The 27,321-nt window shown below is 32.3% G+C and overlaps 2 protein-coding genes and 2 long non-coding RNA genes across 6 annotated transcripts in view; 1 reads left to right on the forward strand and 3 right to left on the reverse strand.

Annotated features, from left to right (window-relative positions):
- Positions 1–5,971, reverse strand: part of LOC135127835 (puratrophin-1-like) — a 529,067-nt gene extending 523,096 nt beyond the window's left edge. For 2 of the 3 annotated variants that reach the window (XM_064054478.1, XM_064054476.1), the window contains exon 1: positions 5,772–5,970. In XM_064054478.1, the coding sequence (XP_063910548.1) occupies positions 5,772–5,861 (90 nt within the window). In that variant the 5' untranslated portion in view covers positions 5,862–5,970. Of the gene's footprint in view, positions 1–5,771 lie in introns of all 3 variants that reach the window. The other variant, XM_064054474.1, reaches the window with a different exon arrangement.
- On the reverse strand, positions 281–783 carry LOC135128374 (uncharacterized). The gene is made up of 2 exons (XR_010280379.1): positions 701–783; positions 281–560 (listed from the first exon to the last, which is right to left on the reverse strand). It is a non-coding gene; the product is annotated as an uncharacterized LOC135128374 (long non-coding RNA).
- Positions 3,460–3,901, reverse strand: LOC135128375 (uncharacterized). Its single transcript, XR_010280380.1, has 2 exons — positions 3,807–3,901; positions 3,460–3,742 (listed from the first exon to the last, which is right to left on the reverse strand). It is a non-coding gene; the product is annotated as an uncharacterized LOC135128375 (long non-coding RNA).
- LOC135127836 (uncharacterized) lies at positions 5,096–8,850 on the forward strand. Its single transcript, XM_064054480.1, has 7 exons — positions 5,096–5,177; positions 6,544–6,851; positions 6,902–7,250; positions 7,298–7,584; positions 7,636–7,993; positions 8,596–8,660; positions 8,719–8,850. The coding sequence occupies exons 2-6, from the start codon at positions 6,558–6,560 to the stop codon at positions 8,655–8,657; spliced, it is 1,350 nt and encodes a 449-aa protein (XP_063910550.1). The 5' UTR covers positions 5,096–5,177; positions 6,544–6,557; the 3' UTR covers positions 8,658–8,660; positions 8,719–8,850.
- Positions 8,851–27,321: the final 18,471 nt, after the last annotated feature.

The raw sequence follows: 27,321 nt of genomic DNA on the forward strand, positions 1-27,321 counted from the left end.
CTTTTTTTTTCAGTTTATTATGTACACACTTTGGAAAATCTAACCGTTATAAAAAACCTTAGTTTAGAAATATATTCAGAAAGTAATGCTGGTGATAGACCTTTTAAAGTATCTAATAATAAGACGTTTCAAAGATGAAGTCCCATCATTTTCATTTTTATCATTGTAAGAATGCGCTAATGTCGCATGCACGTATATTATTAATAATAAAATAATAATTAGCGTAATAATATGTACTTACCCAAAATAAAAACATTATGAACCTATTAAAACAACTCACTGTTTTTTTATGTTTTTATTAATAATTATATTGTATCTAATACATAGTCATACCACAACTCCAATAATCGTATTTAAAAGTTATCGAATCTACCCTCTGGTGGCAGCAACACCGTTAACAGCTCGAGTGCTCAAGGCATAGAAGTAGTCACTCAAAGCTTTGAAAAGCTGTTCGTTGCTTTTGTAGGCACCGGCCTGTCCAGACAAATTGGGTTGCAAATAGAAGCCATAGACGGCGGTCAAAGCAAGAACAAAGATTAAAACGACGGCTTTCATTTTGACTGAAAAAAAAAAAATAGAAAAGAAATATTTTTCATTCCACTAAGGTTATTAATGTTTGCATTTTCAGCCAACTTATTAACATAGTTATTCTATTAAAAAAAAAGGAATAATTTTGTATAAAAAAGAAATATCTACTTACTTCAACAAACTTTTGCAGAAACGGTGCAGAAAAGTACTACGCCAAAAGCGATTCAGGTTCGAATTTATAGCACCTGATTGTACATGCAAACGAGTGCAAAACAAATACAACTGAAGCGTCATCATTTATCACAATATTTTAATTAAAGATTTGCTGTATTTAATTAAATATGAGGAAAATTAAATATATGCAAAAAAGAACAAATACGAATACAATTTCGTTTTTAGAAATAATTAATTTTCGGTGTTATTTGTCTAGTGTAAAGTGTTTGAAGAGAAATATTAGAAATGTTACAGTGAAAAAAAAAAATAATCAAACTGTTATACACTGTTTTAACAAATTTGTCAAAAATGCATCAACAGAAATCGATATACACTTATTTTAAGTTTAATGTAGTGAAAAGAAGTCTAAACATATTAAAAGAGAAAGGCAAAATGTAAGCCCGCCCACCCGCCCTATCTCAATTGTGATGATTTTTTTTATTCGCCGTGAATCAAGAGGGCGCAGCTTAATTGCAAAATACTTATTTCTTTACAAAAAATTAAAAACATGTTTTGAGTATCGTGGTGTTCAAAGAATACTGTAATTGGGCCCCTGGCCTGTTGGGGAACATAATAGAATAAAATAAAATAAAAATAAACACTTTTAAAATGGTAAATTTTTGTAAGGAAATATGGATTTTCCAATTAGACTCCTCCCCTATGTCTGCCAACGAATGAAAACTTCATTACTATTTAGATATGGGTGGGGCTTAATCTTTGGCTTTAATTTTTTCTTAATATACATGATATTCTTTGAATAACACGATACTCAAAAACATGTCTTACGTGGTAATTTCTTATAAAGAAATAATAAGGATTTTGCAATTAAATTCTGCTCTTTTGGCTCTCGACGATTCAAAAAAAAAAAACATCACAATTGAGATAGGGCGGGTGGGCGGGGTTTATATTTTGCCTTTTTTTCATATAGGTAGTCGTCTTTTCAAAACAAGAAACTTAAAACATGTTTAAAATGGTAAATTCTTGTAGATAAATATGGATCTTGCAATTAAGCCCCGCCCCTCGATTTGACAACGAGTAAAAATTCATCACAATTGTAAATTGAGATCGGGACCAGTATGGGTGGGGCCTAATCTTTGGCTTTATCTTTTTTAATACATAGTATTCTTTGAACAATACGATCCTCAAATCATGTTTTTAATTTTTCATAGAAAAATAAGGATTTTGCAGTTAAGCTCCGCCCCCTTGGCCCACGACGAATAAAAAAAATCATTAGAATTAAGATAGGGCGGGTAGGCGAACCCACATTTTGCCTTTTATTCTTAATATATGTAGACTTATTTCGATCACAAGAAACCTAAAACATGTCTAAAATGTTAAATTTCTGGTAATCAACTTAAATCCTCCACTTTTCTTCTATAGTTTTGGAAATTTCATTCTACCCTATAAAATTTTATTGGCAATAACGAGACGGACACTAGTACAATAGCAAGAGATAAAGACTTAAAGTTGTCGCTTGCTGGTATTTCCCAGATGTTAGAAAGCAGAATAATCCAGGTCCGGACAGGGACCATTGTTACTCACTAATGAAAATGACCATTATTTTGTTAATACATCTATCTACCTGTTAAATGTTGTGCGAGGTCCGTCTCGTTATTGTCAATAAAATTTTATAGGGTAGAATGAAATTTCCAAAACTATACAACCCATTTAAATACGGCAAAAGTTGAACATCAAAGTTACTATCAACGGCAACTTGGCAACGGAGTTTATAAATGACAATTCTCAGCTCTAAAAGCAAGTTTATAAATCCCACTTTAAGCAGATCATTTTGTTCCACTCAAGAGCAGTTTCGGACTCTGTTCATTTATTTAGATTTTTTAAAGTTTTGAACACTTCAAAGATTAAGTGTTTTTTAAGAAAAAAAATATCTACGCAATATTTTTGGATACTCTACATAATTTCGTAAAAAGGTGTCACAATATTAATTTAAAATATGGTGTTGTAAGGAAGCATTTTGGGAGAGTAAGATCGTAAAACGCTAACCCAACTTTTTCTATTCATTCTTTTCAGAAAGTTGCGTCGTTTTCTCCAAATTTCACTTTAAGTGTGCATAAAATATACCGATTTACCTATAATTTAGCAGTTCTATTTACACCAATAAAAAAATGGTCCAAGTTTATTTCGACAGGTCTTCCCCCGCGCCTGAAGTACAAATCCAATAAATCCCACTTTTCGAAAAATTATAAAATAACATATCGCTGTGTTCGTTTCGTGATAACCTCTATAAAGGTCATGGGGGCTCAAATTGCAAGGAATTGCGCAAATTGCACAAGTACGGACAATGTGAAATATATTTAAAACAGATCACCAACAGGAAAAATTGCCTCTCAGCAATAATAACAACAATAACTTCAAGTGTTTGTTTGTACATCGAAAGAATGTCCCGCAGAAATTTGTTTAATTTGGAATTTCAAAACAGGGGACTAAAATTATGAATTAAGCCATAGTGGAACAGAATGTTTTGAATATTATTATTATTATTTTTATTAAATAAATTCTGTCCTAATTTAGACTTCTTGCAAAAATTAATTTCTAGACAATTTAACTTTCAAACAAATATTGATCTTTGACTTTCTTTGCACCATATGTTGTAAATTGTTAATGGAATGTTTCCTTTAATAGTTTTTTAGTACAAGGTGTTTATTTAAAAACTAATAATTGTAAGAGAACAGTTTATTAAAAAATTAAAAGAAAAAATTATTTTGATTTTTTTATTTAAGATAATTAATTTCATGAAATCATATCAGCCCAAACACTAAACGGTAGAAATCAAGACATGTGATTCTGATTTATCCTCTGGTAGCAGCAACTCCGGTAACAGCTCCAGTGCTCAAAGAATAGAAGTAGTCGCTCAAAGCTTTGAAGAGTTGTTCATTGCTTTGGTAGGCTCCAGCCTGTCCAGGCATATTCGGTTGAAGATAGAATCCGTAAACAGTGGTCAAGACAAGAACAAAAATCAAAAGAGCGGCTCTCATTTTGGCTAAAAACCAAATATTCGCTTAGTTAGTATAGAAAACAAAATAGTAACAATAAAATATATATACCTTTTTATGACTTTTCGTACAGTTGATAGAAAAGTGTTATAATACAAACAATTCAGACGCCCTTTATATATTGAAGTAAAACTGAGTCTAGAACAAATAACAATTCACGTGTAGGTGTTATCTATTGAAGCAATATTTTAATTAACTGGCGTTTGCTGAAAGGGGTTAATATAATAACAAAAGATACCACTTTATTTGTACTACATGACAATACAAATTTTTCAAAAACTAAAAGTCTCAGTCTCTAGAGACGTTTCTAATGATAAACAAAATTTTTTGAAAAATTGCGTTTACACATGTAATATACAGGTGTTTCGGAAAATGTGGGCCAAATTTCGGATGTAAATTCTATCATCAATACAAAAAAAGTTTAAATACTTCGTAATTTAATTATCAATATACTTGTCATGAAATTGGATATGATAGGAAAACCCAAGAATTAATTTTAAAAAACTTTTTCAAAAAATATTAGAGATGTTACGAGCTCTCAAAATAAAACAATGTCCTATTTGTATACAGAAAAATATATATTGACTTACTCATATAGAACTTATTTATCTTGTACCTATCCAATTGCAGTGAATCGTATTAATAGTGCATGATGATGCACAATCTCCGCCACACATTATGAACAACTTTTCATTAATTAATTTAGAGGGACCAATTACTACCTACTTAGAACCCATCCTATTACATTTTGAGGGCTTATCTTCTGGGCCTACAATCATATAAAAGCTCCCAGTGCCTGTGGATCATCACTAACTTTTCTATCAAGTGTGAAGGAAAGCTATATCAAGTATGTATACCCAGCTTTTAAAAAATTAAAACGCAATTATTTTTTTTACAGCCAAAATGAAAGCCGTTCTTTTGATCTTCGTTCTTGCTTTGGCCACCGTTTACGGCTTTTATCTGCAACCCAACATACAGGGCCAAGAAGCTGCATACAAAAGCAACGTGGAGCTTTTCAAAAGTTTGAGCGATTATTTCAGCCAGTTGGCAGTCAGTGGAGGAAGCGTTGCTGCCGCCAGAGGTTGATCTTAGAACAATGTATCCGGCTGATTCTTGACGTGTCTTAAAATATAGAATAAAAAAAATGTTTTTGTTTTATTTACTACAATCGACTTAAAAGTAGAACTATGTGTTGACAATGAGGATTTTTAGCAAAAGCATAAGACTAAAAAAGGTCAGTTTTTTCTTCAGACACCTGCTACGCTACGCATGACACTAGAGAAAAAAGTAAGCTTGGGGTTTTTTACTTTTTTCTTTTTCGGAGGTGTTTCGTTGGGTGTAGGACGCTCCCACAGTGAACCATATTTTTGCAATTACTTTCAATTCCAACTACAGTGGTAATATCTCTACAATTTTAAATACGTAAGTAAAGTTGAACTAATTGTTACTACACAGCGTAGGTGTTGATTTTTTATCACTTCGTGGATTTTTTGGGGCTGCTCTTGTACACGTCGCGTTAACATCGCTTGGTCTTATTATATTTCCGAAGTTTTCAACTTTCCATACATTTTTTAACAAAGCAAAAGAAAATCACCTTTATTAGAGTTATAAAATAATAATTCTATTTTAAAAACTGACGCTTTAGCGGTGCCACTTGCACTCTGATGAAGCAAAAATAACCCATTTTCATGTACTCTAAAGTGTTTTTTTGTGCACATTAAAGAAACAATGATATTTTCTTCAATGACATCACCATTTTTAAAATTAAATATAGTTGATTAACCGGAAGATACATAACTGGCAAATTGAAAAAAATCACCTTCAACTAGGAACTTTAGTAAAAATACAAAACACGATAACCAATTATGCAAAAAAAATAATATAGTACCTGCATAACTAAATAAAATATCAATTTCCAATAATTACCAAATGGAAATACGCCAAAAAATATTAAACTGTTGACATGTAAATTTTAAATACTGTAAGTACCTAGATCGATTTAAATATAGCAGTTACCTCATATGAATATTTATAAATTCCGCTAAACTGGGACAACACATCCAAAACATCATCCGCCTTTTCTTCAGTGCACTGTCCACAAAACATTTTCCGAAAAAACCAACACCCAAAGTCTGTAACACAAGCACTGAATTTATTCCGCAATCGGCCACCTTATTCGGTCACTTGTCTCCTCGCATTATTACGGCACTAATAAAATAAACAATAGTAACACGTGTGTACGGAACAACAGGTAGGACTACAGCAAATCGTGCTGATTTGGCACCAATTGAGTATTCTCGGCGATTCAAGGGTGTCCAAATCATACGTTATAAATAGCGGACGCTTGACGTAAAATAAACAGATTTTGACTTTTTATTGCGTTTATTTTTTCCTTGTATGATTGTTGAAAGTTTGCAAAGATTATTCTTGTTTTACACCTAATTAAAATTTGTGGTGATAGGTCGTTTCGGATCACTATAGTTTGTTTTATTTTTGTTTTTAACCTTGCTACCATTTGCCTGTTTTCATTGAGGTCTGAACTATATAATTAGCAGTCTTAAACATTCTGGGATCATAAAGAGCATCCGTTATGTGTTCTGGGAGGAGTCTTGAGGTGCGCCTAGCTAATGTTTTTTAAATAGGTGATTGATATTCGGTTCATGTCTAGGATAGTTTGTGCAATTAATATTTATGTGGTAGATGATAAAAATGCTATGTTAAATAATTATATTAGTAATGAATGTTTACAAATTTTACACCAAACTTCCAAAATGTTGCATTATTTTAGGATAACCTGTCAGAATGGGGTATCCAGAATATGAAAGCATCCACAATTCCACATTTGATGAAAATCTACTTAATCCAGAAACGAAACACCTCTGGCAATATAGCAGTGGCAGTACTTCACTGAGTTCCATCGAAACTTCTTACAAACCCACAGATATCAAAGAAATTGTAGACTCTTTAGTAATGGCAAAATATGGTTCCCGGTATCACAGAAATTGTTTCAAATCGGCTGCTCGTAGATCACGATCGCAACTAAGTACCTTCTCCACAAATAGTAACTCAGAAAGTACTTTCAAAATTGCTGACATAGTAAGTATGAACAGCTGAAAAGTTCTATTTGTTAAAACAATTTGTTTTAGACGTCAGACTACAGCGTCAATACATCCGATATATCAGATTTAATTTCATGTGAACGTCAAAGCACAACCAGTGGGGTGGAAACTGGTGGCAATGTTGTAAGCTTTTCGGACACATGGACAATTGACAGTACTTTAACAGACCAGATTAATTCATCCTCCTGTGAAAAAGAAGAAGAAACAAATGGTGACCAAAGTGCAGACTTTATGTTAGAGCTAGTTACCAGAAAAAGAATGATTTTATTACGCACTAGAGAGCAGATCGTAAAAGCGATCTATCATCAGGAGAATCAAAACAGGTTAACTTTCTACAAAGAGAGACTCGAAGCCGAAAAATTACTTCTTCTAACCAGTAAATACTTGCCCTATTGTTTAGCAGTTTTTACATTCTCTTTACAGATTTAAGACTGGAACACATCTCTTGTGAAGCTGCAGAACATACATATCTGCGAAGTGTAAACTGGTTTTATTCAGGAAATATAGAAATTTCCAATGTCCACATATTTCCTAACTATTACAACAATGAACATTTTCTCTTCTTAGTCATTTCTGGCTCAAAGGTGTTTGCAACTGAGGGAGGAAAAATGAAATCAAACGGAGGAATCTATTTCAGCAAAAAAATCACCATCCCTTATTTACAATCTGATTTTAAATTGCATCTGCTAGTATACTCGGTTACTTCTAAGGTATGTACTATTTTCTGTTGTATCAGAAAATAAACAAATCTCTCTTTACAGGCGTTGTTAAAAAAATCTAGCACATCACGAACTTTTCGTAATTACGACAGAGATATCTCTTCTCGAAAGTCCAGTTTTTCTCTATGGGGACATATTCGTCTCAAGGCTTGCCAGCTCTCAAAATCTGGCTACCTAAAAATGTACGCGGATTCTGGGATGTTTACAGTCTGTATTTCGGCTCATGCTAATGTTGATAAGAATTTATCGGGATTTCTAAATGTGAGAAAAATTTCAAAAGGATGTCCTTCGTGGGATAGACAGTTTTGTTCTTTAAATGCTGGAATTTTGAATTATTATAACTACCCGCCAAGTGATCCACTTGAGAGCACACCAGCACGCACTATAAACTTAAAAACATGTGAGTTAAGATTTCCATCGAGGGAAGAGTGTACTAGGAGACGCTCTATTTGTTTAAAAATGAATGGAAGTGAGGGCGTTCTTATGTCTTTTGATACGCAACAGGAGTTTGAATGTTGGGCTAAATACCTAAATATTGCACTGTCACAAATAAGAGCTTGTAACAAAGATTGATAAATTTATGTATTTCTATAGTAAGTTAATTATTACTATAATGTAGATGTTTTTAGCTTTGATTTTATTATTAAATAGTTTGTGGCAATAATTCTCTATTGCTGTTTTGTATTCGTCTTTATTACATTGACTCACTTTGAAAACTTTTTTTCATCTATATGCCTGTACCTGATCCTGCTTATTTGTGACACCATCCCAAACTTCAAGAATCACCTTTTTGCTGTTCTATATTAAAAAAAAATTAGTTACATCACTATGATTTTTATTATTTTGTACATAGAAATTTCATTAATCAAAATTCGAAATTCTTTTGGAAGTTTAAGAAATGTTCAATATTTTCTTGATCTAGAAGGTACTAACCGCTATTCGGGAAATATTTATATTTGCATTGTGTCAATATATTGTTATTATCTGTGGTTTATGTTTCAGATTTACCCTTATATGTACGTGGTCCTGAACATTATTATTTCAAAGAGTGTCGTGTTCGTTGAGAAGTATGTATGTTCCTTTTATGATGTAATCACCAATCTAATACTATACACATTATTTTAGAAGTATTAAGTACTATCCACAGTTCTATTGGAAACTCTCCCAGAAATCAAGGAAAATGTGGAAACCCCAGTAAAGCCAAAATATGGTTCTCGATATCACAAAAATCGTTCAAGTTCGTCTTCCCGAGGACCAAGCTGGAAAATAGGTAACTCCTTCAGTGAAACGTGAAACAACTATTGATGCAATCTGTTCATAATGTGCTATGTTATTTGAATACATGCAGACTTTAACAGGGCAGATTTAAGTGCAAAACATTCTGTCCCAAGAAAGATATTTCCTCGCAGTTTTACACACATCTAGAAATCCATTTAAGTTGTAATTAACGTTAAGATGCCTCGAAATACAAGCTGTAAAATCGGGAATCCAATTACACTAGGTTGCAAGATTTTGTAAGATGAAAAGCTTTCATATGACTTTCTCCCCAAAGCGAAAAAGAAGATTTTCTGAAATACTCACGAAAATTTCAAAAAACTTGCGATAGGCCAGGTTTAATTTTTGATAAATTAGAAAAAACAGAACATACCTTTCCATATGTAATTAAAATCGGGTTGTAGATAAGATTAATTTTTTGTTAAAATAGCTGCCTCCAATTGATTTCGGATTTCCTTCTTCAGTTGCCAATACATATGTGCCGGAAATGATCAAACAGACAAAATGTTGATTGCAGGAAATAACTGTTATTGGAAATTTCTGTATTGTTCGAACTAAATCAGTATACATTTCACGCATATGTGGGTTCTTGAGTTTCGCAAAAAAGCGATTTTAGTCTTGAATCTGTAAAACTGTACCTGTTATAAGAAGAATCCTTCCGGCTTCCAGTTCCTCTCTATAGACAGTTAATCTCTTTTGGTTCTCGTGGTAGGCGATAGCTTTCAAGTTTTTCTATAGTACGTTGTAAAATCAACTTTTTCTGCTCTGTTAAAGCATCTGCATTTCGCACGCTTTCAAGTCAATAAATTTAGAAATCTGTGAGTTAACAATTCCATCAAGGGACGAGTGTCTTTCTGTTTTTAGTGTACATGTATTATATTACTATTTGTACAATGTTGAAATAGCTTTGATTTTGCTGTAATTAATTTCTGACAATAATTATTATTTGTTGTTTATTCGTGTTTATATATAACGTATTGTGTTATAATTGTTTAAATAGTTAAAAATAGAACGTCTGATTTTAACACTGGTTTTCTTTTATTTTTCATACACTGCAAAACCGAAATTCATAACTCCGGTTTTTTGCTTGTAATTTTCGTGTTTATTTGGTTGCCTATAATGGCAAATGCATTCGTTAGTTTTTTACAGTCAATAGGAAAAAAGACTGGTGTTTGTAGTGTTGCAAGTCAAATACTGGACTCATTAGAGAAATTTGTGTTAGAAGTTGATACTTTTATGGTAGTGCTATGGAGGCTTTTAAAGTTAGGTCTGCCACTTCTTTTTGCCAGGACTATAACACGTCCCTGTGGCTGGAATACCGCTAAAGATAAGCCGGTCCTTTTTGGGGGAGAAGTGTATACCACCCAAATACAAAAAAGAGTTGTTATTTAAGTATGAGGTGATCTCATAAATTTGCATTTAATAACTTGCATTATTCCTTGACGAGGGTAATGAAAGGATTAACGTCATACAACTACTACATTCGTTGGCACACTAAACTCTTGTCAACCACATTTTAAAAATTCTCTCTCTCCAGATATTTCCAACGACAATATTCATTGGCTCTCTAATACCAAAAGCAGTTAAAGATTTAGTACTATCATTATTCCTGCCGTTAGTTTTAATCCTAAAATAATGATGTTTCAAGGCCAGGTAGTTCAGTTTCGTCGAACGTCAAAATTACCGTCACCATTATCCTGACTTAAACACAGATATTTTTATTCATATTTCGATATAGAGAATAAATATTTTCTATTCATTTTTACATATTTTTAGTTACAATTTTGGTAGTTATTTCTTACTTTTACTTTTAGCAATAATAAATAATCCAAACATGAAAAAATAAAAAAAATAAAAATTGGAAAATCGAAAGTTTTAAAAATCCCGAAAATTGAAATATAGAGGAACTGAAAACTCGAGAAATCAAAAATCTAGAATAATTGAAAAATTAAAATATCGAAAAGTTTAAAAAACGAAAAAATGAAAATCGAAAAATTGAAACATCAAAAACCTAAAAAATCGAAAAATTGAAGAATTGAAGAAATGAAAAGTCGAAGCTTTGGGAAGAAATGGGAAAATAAAAAAAATTACTTCGGAAATCGAAAAACTGAAAATTTAAAAACGTCAAAATTTGAAAAATTCAAAAATTCAAAAATCGAAATATTTAGAACTCGTAAAATTGAAGAGGATAAAAATTGAGAAATTGTATCATTGAAACATCGGAAAATTGAAAAATCGAAAAATAAAAAAATGAAGAAACCGAAAATTTAAAGAATGGAAAAATCGAAAATGTCCAAAATTGAAATAGTGACAAGTTGAATCATCTAAAGTTGAAAAATTGAGAAATCGAAAAGCCGAATAATCTCAATAATGTATTTATAAACCACAAGTTCAGGACTATGCTACTTTTTAACATTTAAATAACATTTGGTTCCAATAACTATAAATTGGAAAATGTTGATTTTTTTCCAAAAATCTTGACATCTAAGGTAAAAACTCAACACGGATTCATAAACCATAAACGGAGGATATAAAATTTAAATTACATCCACTGCTGTAAAATTTGCAGAGTACGTCATTTCATTGATGGTGACAAATTTTGGTGAACGTTCTACCATTTGAAATGTAAAGTCCGACCAGATGATCGAAACGGGTTAGTCCTTCGTAATGGATGTGTATCAGATCAGCTCTAACGAAAGTCGGCTTATAGATAAATCGCTTAGAGTCGATATTGGCATAAGTGCGCTCTGGTCTGTAGATCAAACAAGTTCTCAGGCGACGACATGTCCATAATTAGAATCTGCCATTTCTGTGCGCTGAGGGACTGTGTGACCGCTCAGAGTAACGACAGATAATTTACCAGAAAACCGGAAACCAGTAACTACCGACTTGTAATTAAATCAGTACTTAATGTTCGAAGCCAAATGATCTTTTCAAAGACCAAATTTATTTTTAATTTTGAGTTGAAACGTAAAATCCTTTTCCAGGCAAATTTACCAAATTTGACTAAAACAATAAAGAACTGAAGCTAAAAATTTTGTAAGGTGCACTCTAATCTGGGACATAAAATAACAAAAAATCGAAAAAGACCATTCACAAGCTGCTGATAAGGAAACAGATATAACAAACTTTCTAAGTTAATCATGTCGTTATTAACCATTTAAAAAATCAATAGTATTTAAGCATATTTTTTTTACATACACAAGTTATTATTCCTCAATTAGACCATTAATCCATTAATATTTTTCACAATTGTCGAGTTACAAAATACGTAAAAAGTAAAAAAAAACATTTCAGAAAATTTTGCTACAATAATAATGAAAATGACCGGAGCGCTACCGTTTCATTTTTATTTTTAAGATGACTTCGGATTTACCTTAATAAATTATAAGAACTCATAGTTTGAAACTGTCATACAATGATATTGTAAAACTATTATATAACGCAACATTAAAAAAAAAAGTAGAAAAAACAAGTGCCCCATCATACACAGAAAATTCACAAAACAGTTGGAACCCCTCTTCGCCAAACATTTCTATTTGCACAGCAACACCCCACCACGTATCGTAAAATTTAAGGACCTCAGCCTGGACATCACATTAGAATTTCGACAAGGGTTGTGTGCGTTTCGAGGTATGTACGTTTCTTAGATATGATCACCAATCTAATACTGCCTGCTTTATTTTAGAATAATTTATCACAATGATGCATCAGGAAAGTAAAACTATTTACAATGCCACCTTTAGTGGCAGTATGTCACTCCATTCTATTGAAGACTCTTTCAACCCTATAAAAATCAAAGAAGTTGTGGAAGATTTGATAATGTCAAAATATGGTTCCCGCTTTCAGAAAAATATTCTAAAATCGACTTCGCGTAGATTAAAATGCAAAATAGGTAGCTCCTCCAGTAGCAGTAACTGCGAAAACTCACTGTGTAGTGGCAGCGCCAAAAGTACTTCAGAGGTAAGCATAAATAACTAGAAATGGTTGTTAATTATTATTAAAAAAAATTTTAGGAGTCGGATTACAGCGTCAGTACAGCTGATTTATCCGATTTAATTTCATATGTACGTCCAGGCACAACCAGTGAGGTGGAAACTGATAACAATATGGTAATCCATTCGGACACATGTACAATCGACACTACTTCAACAGAACAGATTAATACAACCTCGTCTTATGAAGAAGAAGATGAAGAAACAAGTGGTGACAAGAGTGCAGATTTATCATTAGAATTACCTAGAAAAAAGTTTATTTTAATACGTATAAAAAAACATATTTTAAAAGCTATCCGTTGTTATCGGCTTTAGAAAAATTGGACACAAAAACTCGTAAATTGCAGCACTTCAAATTTTATTCTTCTCTTTCGGTGAATATTTACACAACTTTTAGACAATTTGTGCGCATTTCCTTAATGAAATAATGAATGAGAATGGCATACTAAGAGATATTAACGAATCTTTCTTGCGACGAGTAATTATTTTACATATTATTATTTGACAATTTTTATATTCTCTTTACAGATTTAAGACTGAAATCCCTCTCTTTGAAACAACAGGACGTAGATATCTTCATAATGTAAACTGGTTTTATTCAGAAAATATAGAAATTTCCAATATCCGCATATTTCCTAAATTTTACAACAATTAACATTTTGTCTGTTTGATCATTACCGACTCAAGGGTGTTTGCAACTGAGGAAGGAAAAATGAAATCAGATGGAGGAACTTATTTCTACAAAAAAAAAAAATCACAATCCCTTATTGACAATGTTACAATCTGATTTTAAGTTGCGTCTGCAAATATACTCGACTACTTCTAAGGTGTGTTCTGTTTTTCTATTATATCAGAAAATAAACAAACCACTCAATTGTAGGGATAAACTTGGATTATACTTTGTTAAGAATCTTCTGAAAAAAATGGCTTTTTGGATTGTAATCAAGCAACTTATTATTAAATTCCGCCAAGGGAGGAGTGTTCTAGAAAACGCACCATTTATTTAAAAATAACCGGAAGTGACGACGTTCTTATGTCTTTATGTTTTTAGTATAGGTACGTTTATTATAACTATTTGTGCAATATTGTAATAGCTTTGATTTTGTTTTAATTTGACAATAATTATTGTTTGTTGTTTATTCAGGTTTATAGGTAGCGTATTGGTTGTAATTGTTTAAATAGTTTAAAATAAAACCTCTGCTTTTAAAACTGGCTTTTTTATTTTATTTTTAATGTTGAAGCTTGATTCGATGATACGTTGTTATGAATCCTCTGAAAAAAATGCCAACAGTAAAAGATGACCATTATTATGCAGTTCATTAAAATATACAATAATTACGAAGTTAATTCTTCAATTTCCAAGTTTAATGTTTTAAAAAGTTTGGTGCAAGGATTTTTTTAAGCATTTTTTCGAGTTCTACAGCGGCTTCTCAAAAACGTACTATCGAGCTTATCCATTTTTTGATCGCCCTGTATACACGACAGTACTATGTTATATAACAACAAATCATTTTTACTTCACCATATCCAATGGTCGAAGATGGTCGCGGAGTGTCGGATTAGTAAACAGCCGACAATGCTTTTAATTTACATACGATTTTCTAAATGAAGGTTTGTTTCAACAAAAATGTTGATATTGATATACCTATTAACAAAAATACAAAAATTGAAAAATAAAGTTATCGTTCTAGTCTAGTGGAACACTGTAAGTTAACTAAAACACAACATATAAAAGTTACACTGATTTGGACTGGACTTCCTGTTTTAAGTTGCAATGTGAAAAAGGAAAATTTGCTACTAAATTTGAATAGTAATTAAAAAGTTTTTCATTTTATGATTTTAATATTATTAGAAACGGTAGACAAATGAAGTCGCAGACGTTGATGGTCAGTGGTGTCGGCGTTTTACGTTTTTCGAGGGGTTATTTGCAAAACATAACTGATTTTTTTTTTGTAAAACAATAAAGCCTGACCAAACAAAGACAAAAATTCACTAATATTAATCTAAGCACAGCAAACGACACCAATGACAAACGAAACACGAGCAAAGGAACGATAAACAAACCAACGAACGCCACTGCTGCAGCTACCCCAATAATAATTTGAAAATGGACTCGACTGGTCGTGTTTTTCTCTTTTACACACTGTGACGCTGACTATGATGACATGCTATTCTCAAATTATTTAAATTTTTCTTTAACTTATCCGTGGAAAAACATGGAAATAACATTATTTTATTATGTTTCAATAGATTCCCTAAGTCATAATTCCTATGTTGAACCTATTTGAACCACATAGAAAGTAAAAAACATTATTAAGTATTTAACCAATTTTAGAAATTTTTTATATTATGCAGCGTGTTATTGAAAAGTACGTACAAAATAAAATCGGCAATTGGTCTCGAAGTATGGGTGCTAAAAGTTAAAAAAAGTTCAGGTAAATGTGTTCTCCTTTTAATTAGAGCTTAAAATGTATGTCCAAATTCGTTGTACGCCTCTGATAAAACAATCTTCTTTCGTTTCTATAGCAACATTTAGTCTTAGGAAAATATTTATCCTTCAGTAGCGTCTAAAAAGGTTGGATAAGGGTGAATTATATATATATAATTTTTATTTAACACAAAATAAGTTTTTCAGACTTCTTAGACTTCGCGAAGAACTGTCCATTTTGTTGCACGAACCTTTCAATAACACCCTGTATTGCAAACAAATGTAGGTATACATATGTATTTATTCAAAAATCAAAGAATTGCAGTAATTTGGTTTGCGAAATTCGGCACAGACAAATTTCTGGGAAATCTTAGCTTCAAACCTAGGTACTTACAACAGGATGGGGGTTCATTAATGTTACCAGAGGGAGGCATTCTGCGAAGGGTTTCAATGTCGTTTGATTTATAACTTTCGCAGGTAAAACCATATAATGTAGAGGGTTGCAGTTATAGTACAAATTAGTAACACTCGAGTGCGTTTCTAATCTCACTGCTAATAGCGAACCCCAACTTGGTAATAAGACAATGGAGGGAACTAACCGCGTGATCTAAACGCTAATAGAAACCCGGATGAAGTCTGTAGTATCCCCCGTTTCAAAAAGTAAATGGTACGCCACTGGTCACAGTATTTTCAATTTAATTCCAAATAAACTAAATTTCATACAATTATAAAAGACTGTCTAAAGCTGAAGTTGTAGGCTTGGCATTAAAGTTTACAAACTTCAGACTGTTCAGCGAGTGTGACCTAGTGGTTTTCTTTTGCACGTCCTAGTTTGAGAATAAAGAACATTTTAAACTGATACCGCGAAAAATAAAGTAAGTCCTATTTAAAATAAGCGTACCAGCTATACCAAAGAAATTTGAAATTTCGTTAGTCTTCTTTCCAAATACATCAAAGAGCCGCTATTTAAGATTAGGGTGGTCGTATAAATTTGCATACAATAACCGGAAGTTCGACTACCAAACAGACTTAATCCTTTTAGCTATAACCCAACGGATTAGGACTACCGGTCAGTTCGACCACCACTGATAATTAGGGTTGGGGCTGGGGATTACCTGAAAGTTGGGGTTAGGCGCGCGGTAGGTATGTAAAGTAGCCCAAAAGCTATAAGGTTATACGATCATCATAAAAGTGGTTGACCGCAAATAAATACCTCCTTTGTGTGGTTCGCACTGAGCTTACCGGTTGGCAATAAATCGTCTTCTAAACATTTCTTGCTCACATTTAACAGGGCCGGCTTTCAAAGCGACTGGTTATTTCGGAATCCTCTGCGACTGCAGGTAATAGCAGATTGGTGTTTTTAGATATTTAGTGAGAGCGGCCCCTGAACGAAACGACAACAGCCGGTCGAGTTCCAGTGGACACGTTATTTACTACCCCAAAACCTTTTCTATTGTAAACAACTTAACTTCGACACAATGGAATAATTTTATTATGACCACATAACCTTATAGCTTCTGGACTACTATAGATACTGTGCTTGTAGGGACAACAAATTTTACCTGCTTAGGCAGGTAGTTGGTTATAACTTATAACGGGTGTTCAATTGAAAAATCACTTAGAGAAAGCGTTGGAATTTCATTTAACACAAACGGCATGTCTGTTCTAATAACATCCACTTGGTAGAAATCCCTGTTATATGTTATTATAAGATATAAACGCACAATTAAATTTAATTTAACACAATAACAGAAACAAACCAAGTACGATATTTTCTTAATTAAAACAATAAAGGAGGCTGTTGTTGTAAACAATGTTTTTCATCATTTGATTATAAGTTTGGCAGTTAATAAACATTTTCACTGGAAAACAATTTCGTTAACTCTTACAGACGGTTCTCAAACTGTCGCTCTGTTTTTGTCATTTTGTTAAATTACATTTAATTCTGCCTTTATTTGTCTTCTTTTTTTTTACTAATTTATATATACATCATGTGTCAATTGTGAATGGTTCTTTAATAAAATAACGATGACTAATTAAATTAATAATTTTTAAAGTTTGGTTTTGCGAAATTTTTCAGGATGGTCGTTTTTTTTCCGATCAGTGTATTATATATTTTCTAAAAAAAAATTATTGCGTATTACATAATGATATTGTAAAACAACAATTAAATCAAATAAGAATAAATTTTGACTTCATATACCCAATCGATTTGGAATGTGAAACTCAAAACTTGACAAAAAATTGCCCGTACTAAAATTTTATGCAGTTTTCATCAAGATCGTTCAATCTTAAACAACGTTCTACTGTTCTGTCCAAACAAATCTGAAAAAAATTTCAGTAAAATGATCAATTTCAATTAACATTGATCTTTTTTTTATTATATCAAAGGCGGCTGATACACAACTTGTCATAGCAAAATCGTAATTTTTCATTTTTAAAAAATTATACTGAAAAAATTATAGTGTCATAAGTATCAAAACTTATGTCGCTCCATTTGTATCAAATGTATCAAAACTTACGTCCAAAGATGTTGTAAGCGGAGACTGTGAGACCAAATAATGACTCATTTTGTTTTGTTTACACCGTTGCCATGGAAATCGCGTCTCTAGCCGCTGTATTTGGCTGGAATCGGATCGCGTTTGAATGTTGATGTTTCAACTACGTTAGTTCACTTTTATACTCAATGTAAAATTTTGACAGAAGGCAAAAAAGTTTGTAGACAAATACTTTTTCAATTTTACTCAATGTAGTTTTGTTTTTATTTCCGTCCACAATTTCACATATTAATTGGTAATATTAATAACAGGCCGCTTTATATCTTCATATTTAACTCATCAATCAAAGTGTGTCCCCCATTTCAAAAGGTCATGAGCCGCCACTGGATTATATAATGCAACATTAAAAAAAAAAGTAGAAAAAACAAGTGCCCCATCATACATAGAAAGTTCACAAAACAGTTGGAAACTACTTTATAAATTTAAGAAAAACTGACAATATTCTCTTCTTTTCCTAGAAGGTTTCGATCCCTCTTCGCCAAACATTTCTATTGGTACAGCAACACCCCACCACCTACCGTAAAATTTAAGGACCTGAGACTGGACATCACATTACTATTTCGACAAGTGTTGTGTGCGTTTCGAGGTATGTACGTTTCTTAGATATGATCACCAATCTAATACTGCCTGCTTTATTTTAGAATAATTTATCACAATGATGGATCAGGAAAGCAAAACTATTCACAATTCCACCTTTAGTGGCAGTAAGTCACTCCGTTCTGTTGAAGATTCTTTCAACCCTACAAAAATGAAAGAAGTTGTGGAAGATTTGATAATGTCAAAATATGGTTCCCGCTTTCAGAAAAATATTTTAAAATCGACTTCGCGGAGACTAAAGCGCAAAATGTGTAGCTACTCCAGTAGCAATAACTGCGAAAACCCACAACGTAGTGCCAGCGTCAAAATTACTACAGAGGTAAGCATAAATAACTCGAAATCATTGTTAATTATTACAAAAAAATTTTAGGAGTCGGATCTCAGTATCGGTACATCTGATGTATCAGATTTGATTTCCTTTGCACGTCCAGATACAACCAGTGAGGTGGAAACTGATAACAATATGGAAATGCATTCGGACACATGCACAATCGACACTACTTCAACAGAACAGATTAATACAACCTCGTCTGATGAAGAAGAAAATGAAGAAACAAGTGATGACAAGAGTACAGGTATATCATTAGAATTACCTAGGAAAAAGTTGATTTTAATACGTATAAGAAAACATATTTTAAAAGCTATCGGTTGTTATGGGCTTTAGGAGAATTGGACACAAAAACTCGTAAGTTGATGGCACTTCAAATTTTATTCCTAGACTAAATAATTGCAATGGGGGATGGGTTCTTATATTGAGATGATTAGATAAGAGGAGATGTGAGTTTCCACGAGTTCAAGTTCTTTCTTTACAAAGTAATTGGGACAAGTTGACAAAAGTATGAATAGACAAAATTTGGACCTATTACTGGTTCAGAGAATAATTATACAACATTTTCTTAATGAATGAGAATTTCTTGTCACGAGTAAATATTTTACCTATTATTTGACAGTTTTTACATTCTCTTTACAGATTTAAGACTGGAATCCCTCTCTTCGAAACTGCAGGACGTAGATATCTTCAAAGTGTAAGCTGGTTTTATTCAGAAAATATAGAAATTTCCAAAATCCGCGTATTTCCTAAACTCTACAACAATCAACATTTCGTCTCAAAGATATTTGCAACTGAGGAAGGAAAAATGAAATCAAATGGAGGAATTTATTTCTACAAAAAAAAATCACATTCCCTAATTGACAATCTTACAATCTGATTGACTACTTGACTACTTATTTGTGCAATATTGTAATAGCTTTGATTTTGTTTTAATTTGACAATAATTATTGTTTGTTGTTTATTCAGGTTAATAGGTTGCGTATTGGTTGTAATTGTCTAAATAGTTAAAAATAAAACCTCTGCTTTTAAAACTTTTTTTTATTTCTCAAACACTGCATTACCAAAATTCATAACTCTGGTATTTTCTAATGTTGAAACTTGATTCGATGGTACGTTGTTAAGAATCCTCTGAAAAAAACGCTAACAGTAAAAGATGACTATTATTATGCAGTTCATTAAAATATATATTAATTCCGAAGTTAATTATTCAATTTCCAAGTTTAATATTTTCTAGTTTGGTGCAAGGATTTTTTTAAGTATTTTTTCGAGTTCTACAGTGGCTTCTCAAAAACGTACCATCGAGCTTATCCATTTTTTGATCGTCCTGTATAGAGAACAATTTAAATGCGCACTAGTTTTAATGAAATGTGAAATAAGTCACAGCATTATTAAAAACATTTCCGCACAGAAGAAACTATTTCAGCATTTGTAAAAATGAAAGGGCAATAAATAAAATAATGGCAGATTATTGTTTCTATTTGCGCAATAAATAATGCAATTTAGAATTATTTAATTAAATTTGCTCATTCGTTAAAATAACTGTTTCTTTAATAAATCAATTTGTATTTGAGAAAAAATAAACGAGCATTTCAAATGTTCCGTAAATTACTAAAATGTGCATTAGTTCACAGTAAAGTGGGCATTACACTCTCACTCTTTAAAAGACGTGTCATGTGCTTTATTTCGCGCCAGTTCGGCAGGGAACGAATCCGCCCTTCTAAACACAAAAAAGCATTAATTATTATTATTCAATAAATTAATAATGTTTGGTAATTGAGTTTTTTGATGAAAGAATGCTTATTTAAAAATTTTTTGTTAATTTTTTCAAAACTTTTAATTTGTTTGGCTACTTTTTTGCTATGAATATCTTTTGTTTTTGTTAATTTTGTATGCATTCATAAAATACATTTTAGTACAGCAGGTCTATTTTTGTTTGTTATTTTCTATACAGTTTCAATAATGCACGCAGTACAGAAAATCATTGCCTAAAACAATAATTTTATTATTCCAATTTGCACTTAATATAATGCACAAAATGCAAAAACTTATGGCGCAACAAAGTAAATTTAATGCACAAATGTTATTGTGCATAGTATAAAATTTAATGCACAAAGTATTAAAAATAATGCACACTTAATTACGACCCTCCTGTATATACGACAGTGCTGTGTTATAATTTATTACAACAAATCATTTTTACTTCACCATGTCCAATAGTCGAAAATTTGCGACTAAATTTAAATAGTAATTAAAAAGTTTTTCATTTTATTATTTTAATATTATTGGAAACGGTAGACAAATAAGTCGCAGACCTTGATCGTCAGTGGCGTCAGCGTTTTACATTTTTGGAGAGGTTATTTGCAATAAATAACTGCTTTTTTTATAAAACAACAAAGCCTTACCAAACAAAGACAAAAATACACTAATATTAATCTAATCACAGCAAGCGACACCAATGACAAACGAAACACGAGCAAAATGAACGATAAACAAAAATAACGAACGCCACTGCTGCAGCTACCCCACTAATAATTTGAAAATGGACTCGACTGGTCGTGTTTTTCTCTTATCCGTGGAAAAACATGGAAATAACATTATTTTATTATGTTTCAATAGATTCCCTAAGTCATAATTTCTATGTTGGCCTGATTTGAACCACATAGAAAGTAAAAAACATTATTAAGTATTTAACCAATTTTAGAAAGTTTTTATATTATACAGCGTGTTATTGAAAGGTATGTACAAGTATGGCTGCTAAAAGTTAAAAAAAGTTCAGGTAAAAATGTTCTTTTAGAGATTAAAATTTATGTCCAAATTAGTTGTACGCCTCTGATAAAACCATCTTCTTTCGTTTCTATAACAACATTTAATCTTAGTAAAATAAATTAATTTTCCCTATTTATCCTTCAGTCGCGTCTAAAAAGGTTGGGTGAATTTTGCCTTTATAATTTTGATAACACAAAAAAAGTTTTTCAGATTTCTTAGACTTCGCGAAGAACTGTCCATTTTGTTGTACGTACCTTTCAACAACACCCTGTATTGCAAAGAAATGTATACATACGTATTTATTCAAAATCAAAGAATTGCAGTAATTTGGTTTGCGAAATTCGGCACAGACAAATTTCTTGGAAATCTTATCTTCAAACCTAGGTACTTAGAACGGGATTGGGGTCCAATAATGTTACCAGAGGGAAGTATCTAGCCTAAGCTACTTATTACTTAAATGCGAAGGGTTTCTCTGTCGTTATGATTTATAACTTTCATTAAAGTTTATTGAAGTGGTGAGGGGACTATACTTACAAACCCTTCCACTAATCAACAAAAGAAAAGACGCAGGTAAATCCCTAAAATCTAGAGGGTTGCCGTTATAGTACAAATTAGTAACACTCGAGTGCGTTTCGGATCTCACTACTAAAATAGTGCCTGTTAGCTAACTGGGGCAGGATACTAGCTGTCACAATAAGCTGAACGCCTCAAGCGCTCAATAAACCCCTAACCACAGCTTATAGATGCCATAAATTTGGGCCGAATGCCGCGTACCATTCAATTAGTACTTAAATAAGAGATATGCTGTGCCCAAACAGTTGAGAGTAATAAAAATTACAACCATCCTAATCAGTTCAATGAGTGGTAGCACGACCGCGCCCCAGGCAGCATTCGGTCTAATTTGACGGCCACTTTACTATGTTATAATTTATAACAACAAATCATTTTTACTTCACTATGTCCAATAGTCGAAAATTTGCGACTAAATTTAAATAGTAATTAAAGAGTTTTTCGATTTATTATTTTAATATTATTGGAAACGTTAAACAAATTAAGTCGCAGACCCTGATCGTCAGTGGCGTCGGCGTTTTACATTTTTGGAAGGGTTATATGCAATAACGAACTACTCCCTACTACTTATTGTAGTAAAGTAGGTATTTAAATCCGACGGGTTTTTTTGTCATTATCATTTATAACTTCAGTCAAAGTTTCTTAAAGTGGTGAGGCGACTATACATAGAAATTTCACAAAAGAGTTGTAAACTGTTTTATAAATTTAAGAAAAGTCTGAAAATATTTTCTTCTTTTCCTGGAATGTATCAACCCCTCTTCGCCAAACATTTCAATTTGCACAGTAACACCCCACCACGTTTCGTAAAATTTAAGGACCTGAAGCTGGACATCACATTGGTATTTCGACAAGTGTCGTGTGCGTTTCGAGGTATGTACGGTTCTTAGATATGATCACCAATCTAATACTGCCTGCTTGATTTTAGAATAATTTATCACAATGATGCATCTGGAAAGTAAAACTATTCTCCTTTAGCGGTGATATGTCACTCCGTTCTATTGAAGACTCTTTCAACCCTACAAAAATCAAAGAAGTTGTGGAAGATTTAATAATGTCGAAATACGGTTTCCGCTTTCAGAAAAATATGTTAAAATCGACTTCGCGTAGGTTAAAATTCGAAATAGGTAGCTCCTCCAGTAGCAGTAACTGCGAAAACTCACTGTGTAGTGGCAGCATCAAAAGTACTTCAAAGGTAAGCATAAATAACTAGAAATGGTTGTTAATTATTAAAAAAAATTTTAGGAGTCGGATCTCAACGTCAGTACATCTGATTTATCCGATTTAATTTTAAATTCAGTTGCAAGTACAACTCCGTCTCAAGAAGAAGATGAAGAAACAAGTGGTGACAAGAGTGCCGATTTATCATTACAATTACGTACTAGAAAAGAGTTTATTTTATTGCGTACTCGAGAACAGATTCTAAAAGCGATACAGTATCAGGAGAACCAAAAGAAGTTATCTTTCTACAAAGAGAGACTCGAAGCCGAAAAATTACTTCTTGTGACGGGTAAATATTTTACCTATTATTTGACATTTTTAACATTCTATTTGCAGATTTAAGACTAGAATGCCTCTCTTGGGAAACTGCAGAACGTAAAAATCTTCAAAGTGTAAACCGGTTTTATTCAGGAAATATAGAAATTTCCAATATCCGCATATTTCCCAAATTTTACGACAATCAACATTTCGTCTGCCTAATCATCTCCGGGTCAAAAGTGTTTGCAACTGAGGGAGGAAAATTGAAATCCAACGGAGGAATCTATTTCAACCAAAAAATCACAATCCCTAATTTACAATCCGATTTTAAGTTGCGTCTGGAAATATACTCGACTACTGCTAAGGTATGTTCTAATTTTCTATTGTGTCAGAAAATAAACAAACCACTTAATTGCAGGCCTTAAAAACATCTACCTCATTACAAACTCTCCACAATTTTCGTGATTATGGGCATGACAACTATGTTCCTTTTAGAAAGTCTTCTTATTCCCTTTGGGAAAAAACTCATATTAAAGCTTGTAATCATTCAAAAACTGGCCACCTACAAGTGCAATTGGATGCCGGAATGTTGACAGCTTGTATTTCGACTCATGCTAATGTTAATAAGAATTTATCGAGTTTTGTACATGTGAACGAAGTTCGAGAAAATATTCTTCCCGAGAGAGGCAGTTTTGTTATTTAAGTGCTGGAGTTTTGAACTGTTATGACCCACCAAGTGACCCTTGTGAGACCACATGAACACATATTGTAAACTTACAAACCTGTGAGATAACAATTCCATCGAGGGAAAAGTGCTTTAAGAATTTTATACCTATACTACTATCCTATGTTTATTTTTAGAATATGTACATATTGTGATAGTATCAATTTTGCTAAATATAATCTTTCCTACTGTTGTTAATTTTTTATATAAATAGAATCCTGTACCTGGTCCTGGACATGAACATTTCAAAACGTTGTGTTCTTTTACATCATCATCAATTCCAGTGGAAGGTTATATGTCGTTACACTGATACCTGGAGTGCCTTAATCCCTATCCTTAACTCCAGTTCAAACTAATAAGAGAACTTGATATTATATAATAGAAACCGTATTTCTAGGTACAGTAAAAAAAGCCAATAGTAAAATCATGGCTCTGTGGATGTTAGTCAAGCAAATTATTATAAATTAAGAATAACTGAATATTTAACTGTCTATTTACACATGCAGTTCATTAAAACATCAGAATTACGAAGCTAATTCTTCAATTTCCAAGTTTAATATTTTCAAAAGTTTGGTGCAAGGATTTTTTAAAGCTTTTTTTCGAGTTCTACAGCAGCTTCTCAAAAACGTACCATCGAACTTATCCATTTTTTGATCGCCCTGTACAATGTACAACAGTACAATGTTATAATTTATAACAACAAATTATTTTTACTTCACCATGTCCAATGGTCGAAGATGGTCGCGGACTGTCGGAATAGTAAACGACCGACAATTCTTTTAATTTACATACGAATTTGTAAATGAAGATTAGTTTGAACAAAAAGATTAATAAGTATATTAAAAATACAAAAATTGAAAAATAAAGTTATCATTTTAGTGGAAGTTAACTAAAACACAACATTTTATATAAAAGTTACACTGATTTGGACTGGACTTACTGTTTTTTAGATAAGTTGTAATGTGAAAAAGCAAAAGTTAAATAGTAATTGAAGAGTTTTTCATTTTATTATTTTAATATTATTGGAAACGGTAGACAAATTAAGTCGCAAACTTAATCGTCAGTGGCGTCGGCGTTTTACATTTTTGGAGGAGTTATTTGCAATAAATAATTATTTTTTTTTATATAACAAAAAAGTCTGACCAAACAAAGACAAAAACACACTAATATTAATCTAATCACAGCAAACGACACCAATGACAAACCAAACACGACCAAAATGAACGATAAACAAACCAACTAACGCCACTGCTGCAGCTACCCCACTAATAATTTGAAAATGGACTCGACTGGTCGTGTTTTTCTCTTTTTCACACTGTGACGCTGACTATGATGACATGCTATTCTCAAATAATTTAAATTTTTCTTCAACTTATCCGTAGAAAAACATGGAAATAACATTATTTTATAATGTTTTCAATAGATTCCCTAACTCATAATTTCTATGTTGGCCCAATTTGAATCACATAGAAAGGAAAAAATATTATTAAGTATTTACCCAATTTTAGAAATTTTTTATATTATACAGTGTGTTATTGAAAGGTACCTACAAAATAAAATCGGTAATTGTTCTCAAAGTATGGGTGTTAAAAGTTAAAATAAAGTTCAGGTAAAAGTGTTCTCCTTTTAGAGATTAAAATTTATGTCCAAATTCGTTGTACGCCTTTGATAAAACAATCTTCTTTCGTTTCTACAGCAGCATTTAGTCTAAGTAAAATAAATTAATTTTTCTGCAAATACATCAAAGAGCCGGTCAACTATTCTTTGAAATCGGTAGGCAATGGCGGAGTTTGTCAGTTCGACTACCAAACAGACTTAATCCTTTTAGCTATAACCCAACGGATTAGGACTACCGGTCAGTTCGACCACCACTGATAATAATTAGGGTTGGGGGTGGGGACTACCTGAAAGTTGGGGTTAGGCGGGCGGTAGATATGTACAGTAGCCCAAAAGCTATAAGGTTATACGATCATCATAAAAGTGGTTGACCGCAAATAAATACCTCCTTTGTGTGGTTCGCACTGAGCTTACCGGTTGGCAATAAATCGTCTTCTAAACATTTCTTGCTCACATTTAACAGGGCCGGCTTTCAAAGCGACTGGTTATTTCGGAATCCTCTGCGACTGCAGGTAATAGCAGATTAACGGAGTGGTGTATTTAGATATTTAGTGAGAGCCGCCCCTGAACGAAACGACAAAAGCCGGTCGAGTTCCAGTGGACACGTTATTTACTACCCCAAAACCTTTTCTGTTGTAAACAACTCAACTTCGACAGAATGGAATAATTTTATGATGACCATATAACCTTATAGCTTCTGGACTACTATAGATACTGTGCTTGTAGGGACAACAAATTTTACCTGCTTAGGCATGAAGTTGGTTGTAACGGGTGTTCAATTGAAAAATCACTTGGAGAAAGCGTTGGAATTTCATTTAACACAAACGGCATGTCTGTTCTTATAACATCCACTTGGTAGAAATCCCTGTTATATGTTATTATAAGATATAAACGCACAATTAAATTTAACACAATAACAGAAACAGACCAAGTACGATATTTTCTTAATTAAAACAATAAAGGAGGCTGTTGTAAACAATGTTTTTCATCATTTGATTATAAGTTTGGCAGTTAATAAACATTTTCACGCGAAAACAATGCCGTTAACTCTTACAGACGGTTCTCAAACTGTCGCTCTGTTTCTGTCATTTTGTTAAATTAAATTTAATTCTGCCTTTATTTGTCTTCTTTTTTTTTGCTAATTTATATATACATCATGTGTCAATTGTGAATGGTTCTTTAATAAAATAACGATCACTAATTAAATTAATAATTTTAAAGTTTGGTTTTGCGAAATTTTTCAGGGTGGTCGGTTTTTTTTTCCAGTCAGTGTATTATATATTTCCTAAAAAAAAAAATTATTGCGTATTACATAATGATATTGTAAAACAACAATTAAATCAAATAAGAATAAGTTTTGACTTCATATACCTAACCGATTTGGAATGTGA

The sequence above is a fragment of the Zophobas morio genome, unplaced genomic scaffold (genome assembly GCF_036711695.1).
Source record: "Zophobas morio isolate AGI-343-1 ecotype UQ-CSIRO unplaced genomic scaffold, CSIRO_AGI_Zmor_V1 ptg000012l, whole genome shotgun sequence".
Classification (NCBI taxonomy): Eukaryota; Metazoa; Arthropoda; class Insecta; order Coleoptera; family Tenebrionidae; genus Zophobas; species Zophobas morio.

Coding starts and splice junctions, on each gene's coding strand:
- LOC135127836 (XM_064054480.1), top strand. CDS start 6,558: ATGGGGTATCCAGAATATGAAAGCATCCACAATTCCACATTTGATGAA. Junction 7,251..7,297: donor AAAATTACTTCTTCTAACCA/GTAAATACTTGC, acceptor TTCTCTTTACAG/ATTTAAGACTGGAACACATC. Junction 7,585..7,635: donor TATACTCGGTTACTTCTAAG/GTATGTACTATT, acceptor CTCTCTTTACAG/GCGTTGTTAAAAAAATCTAG.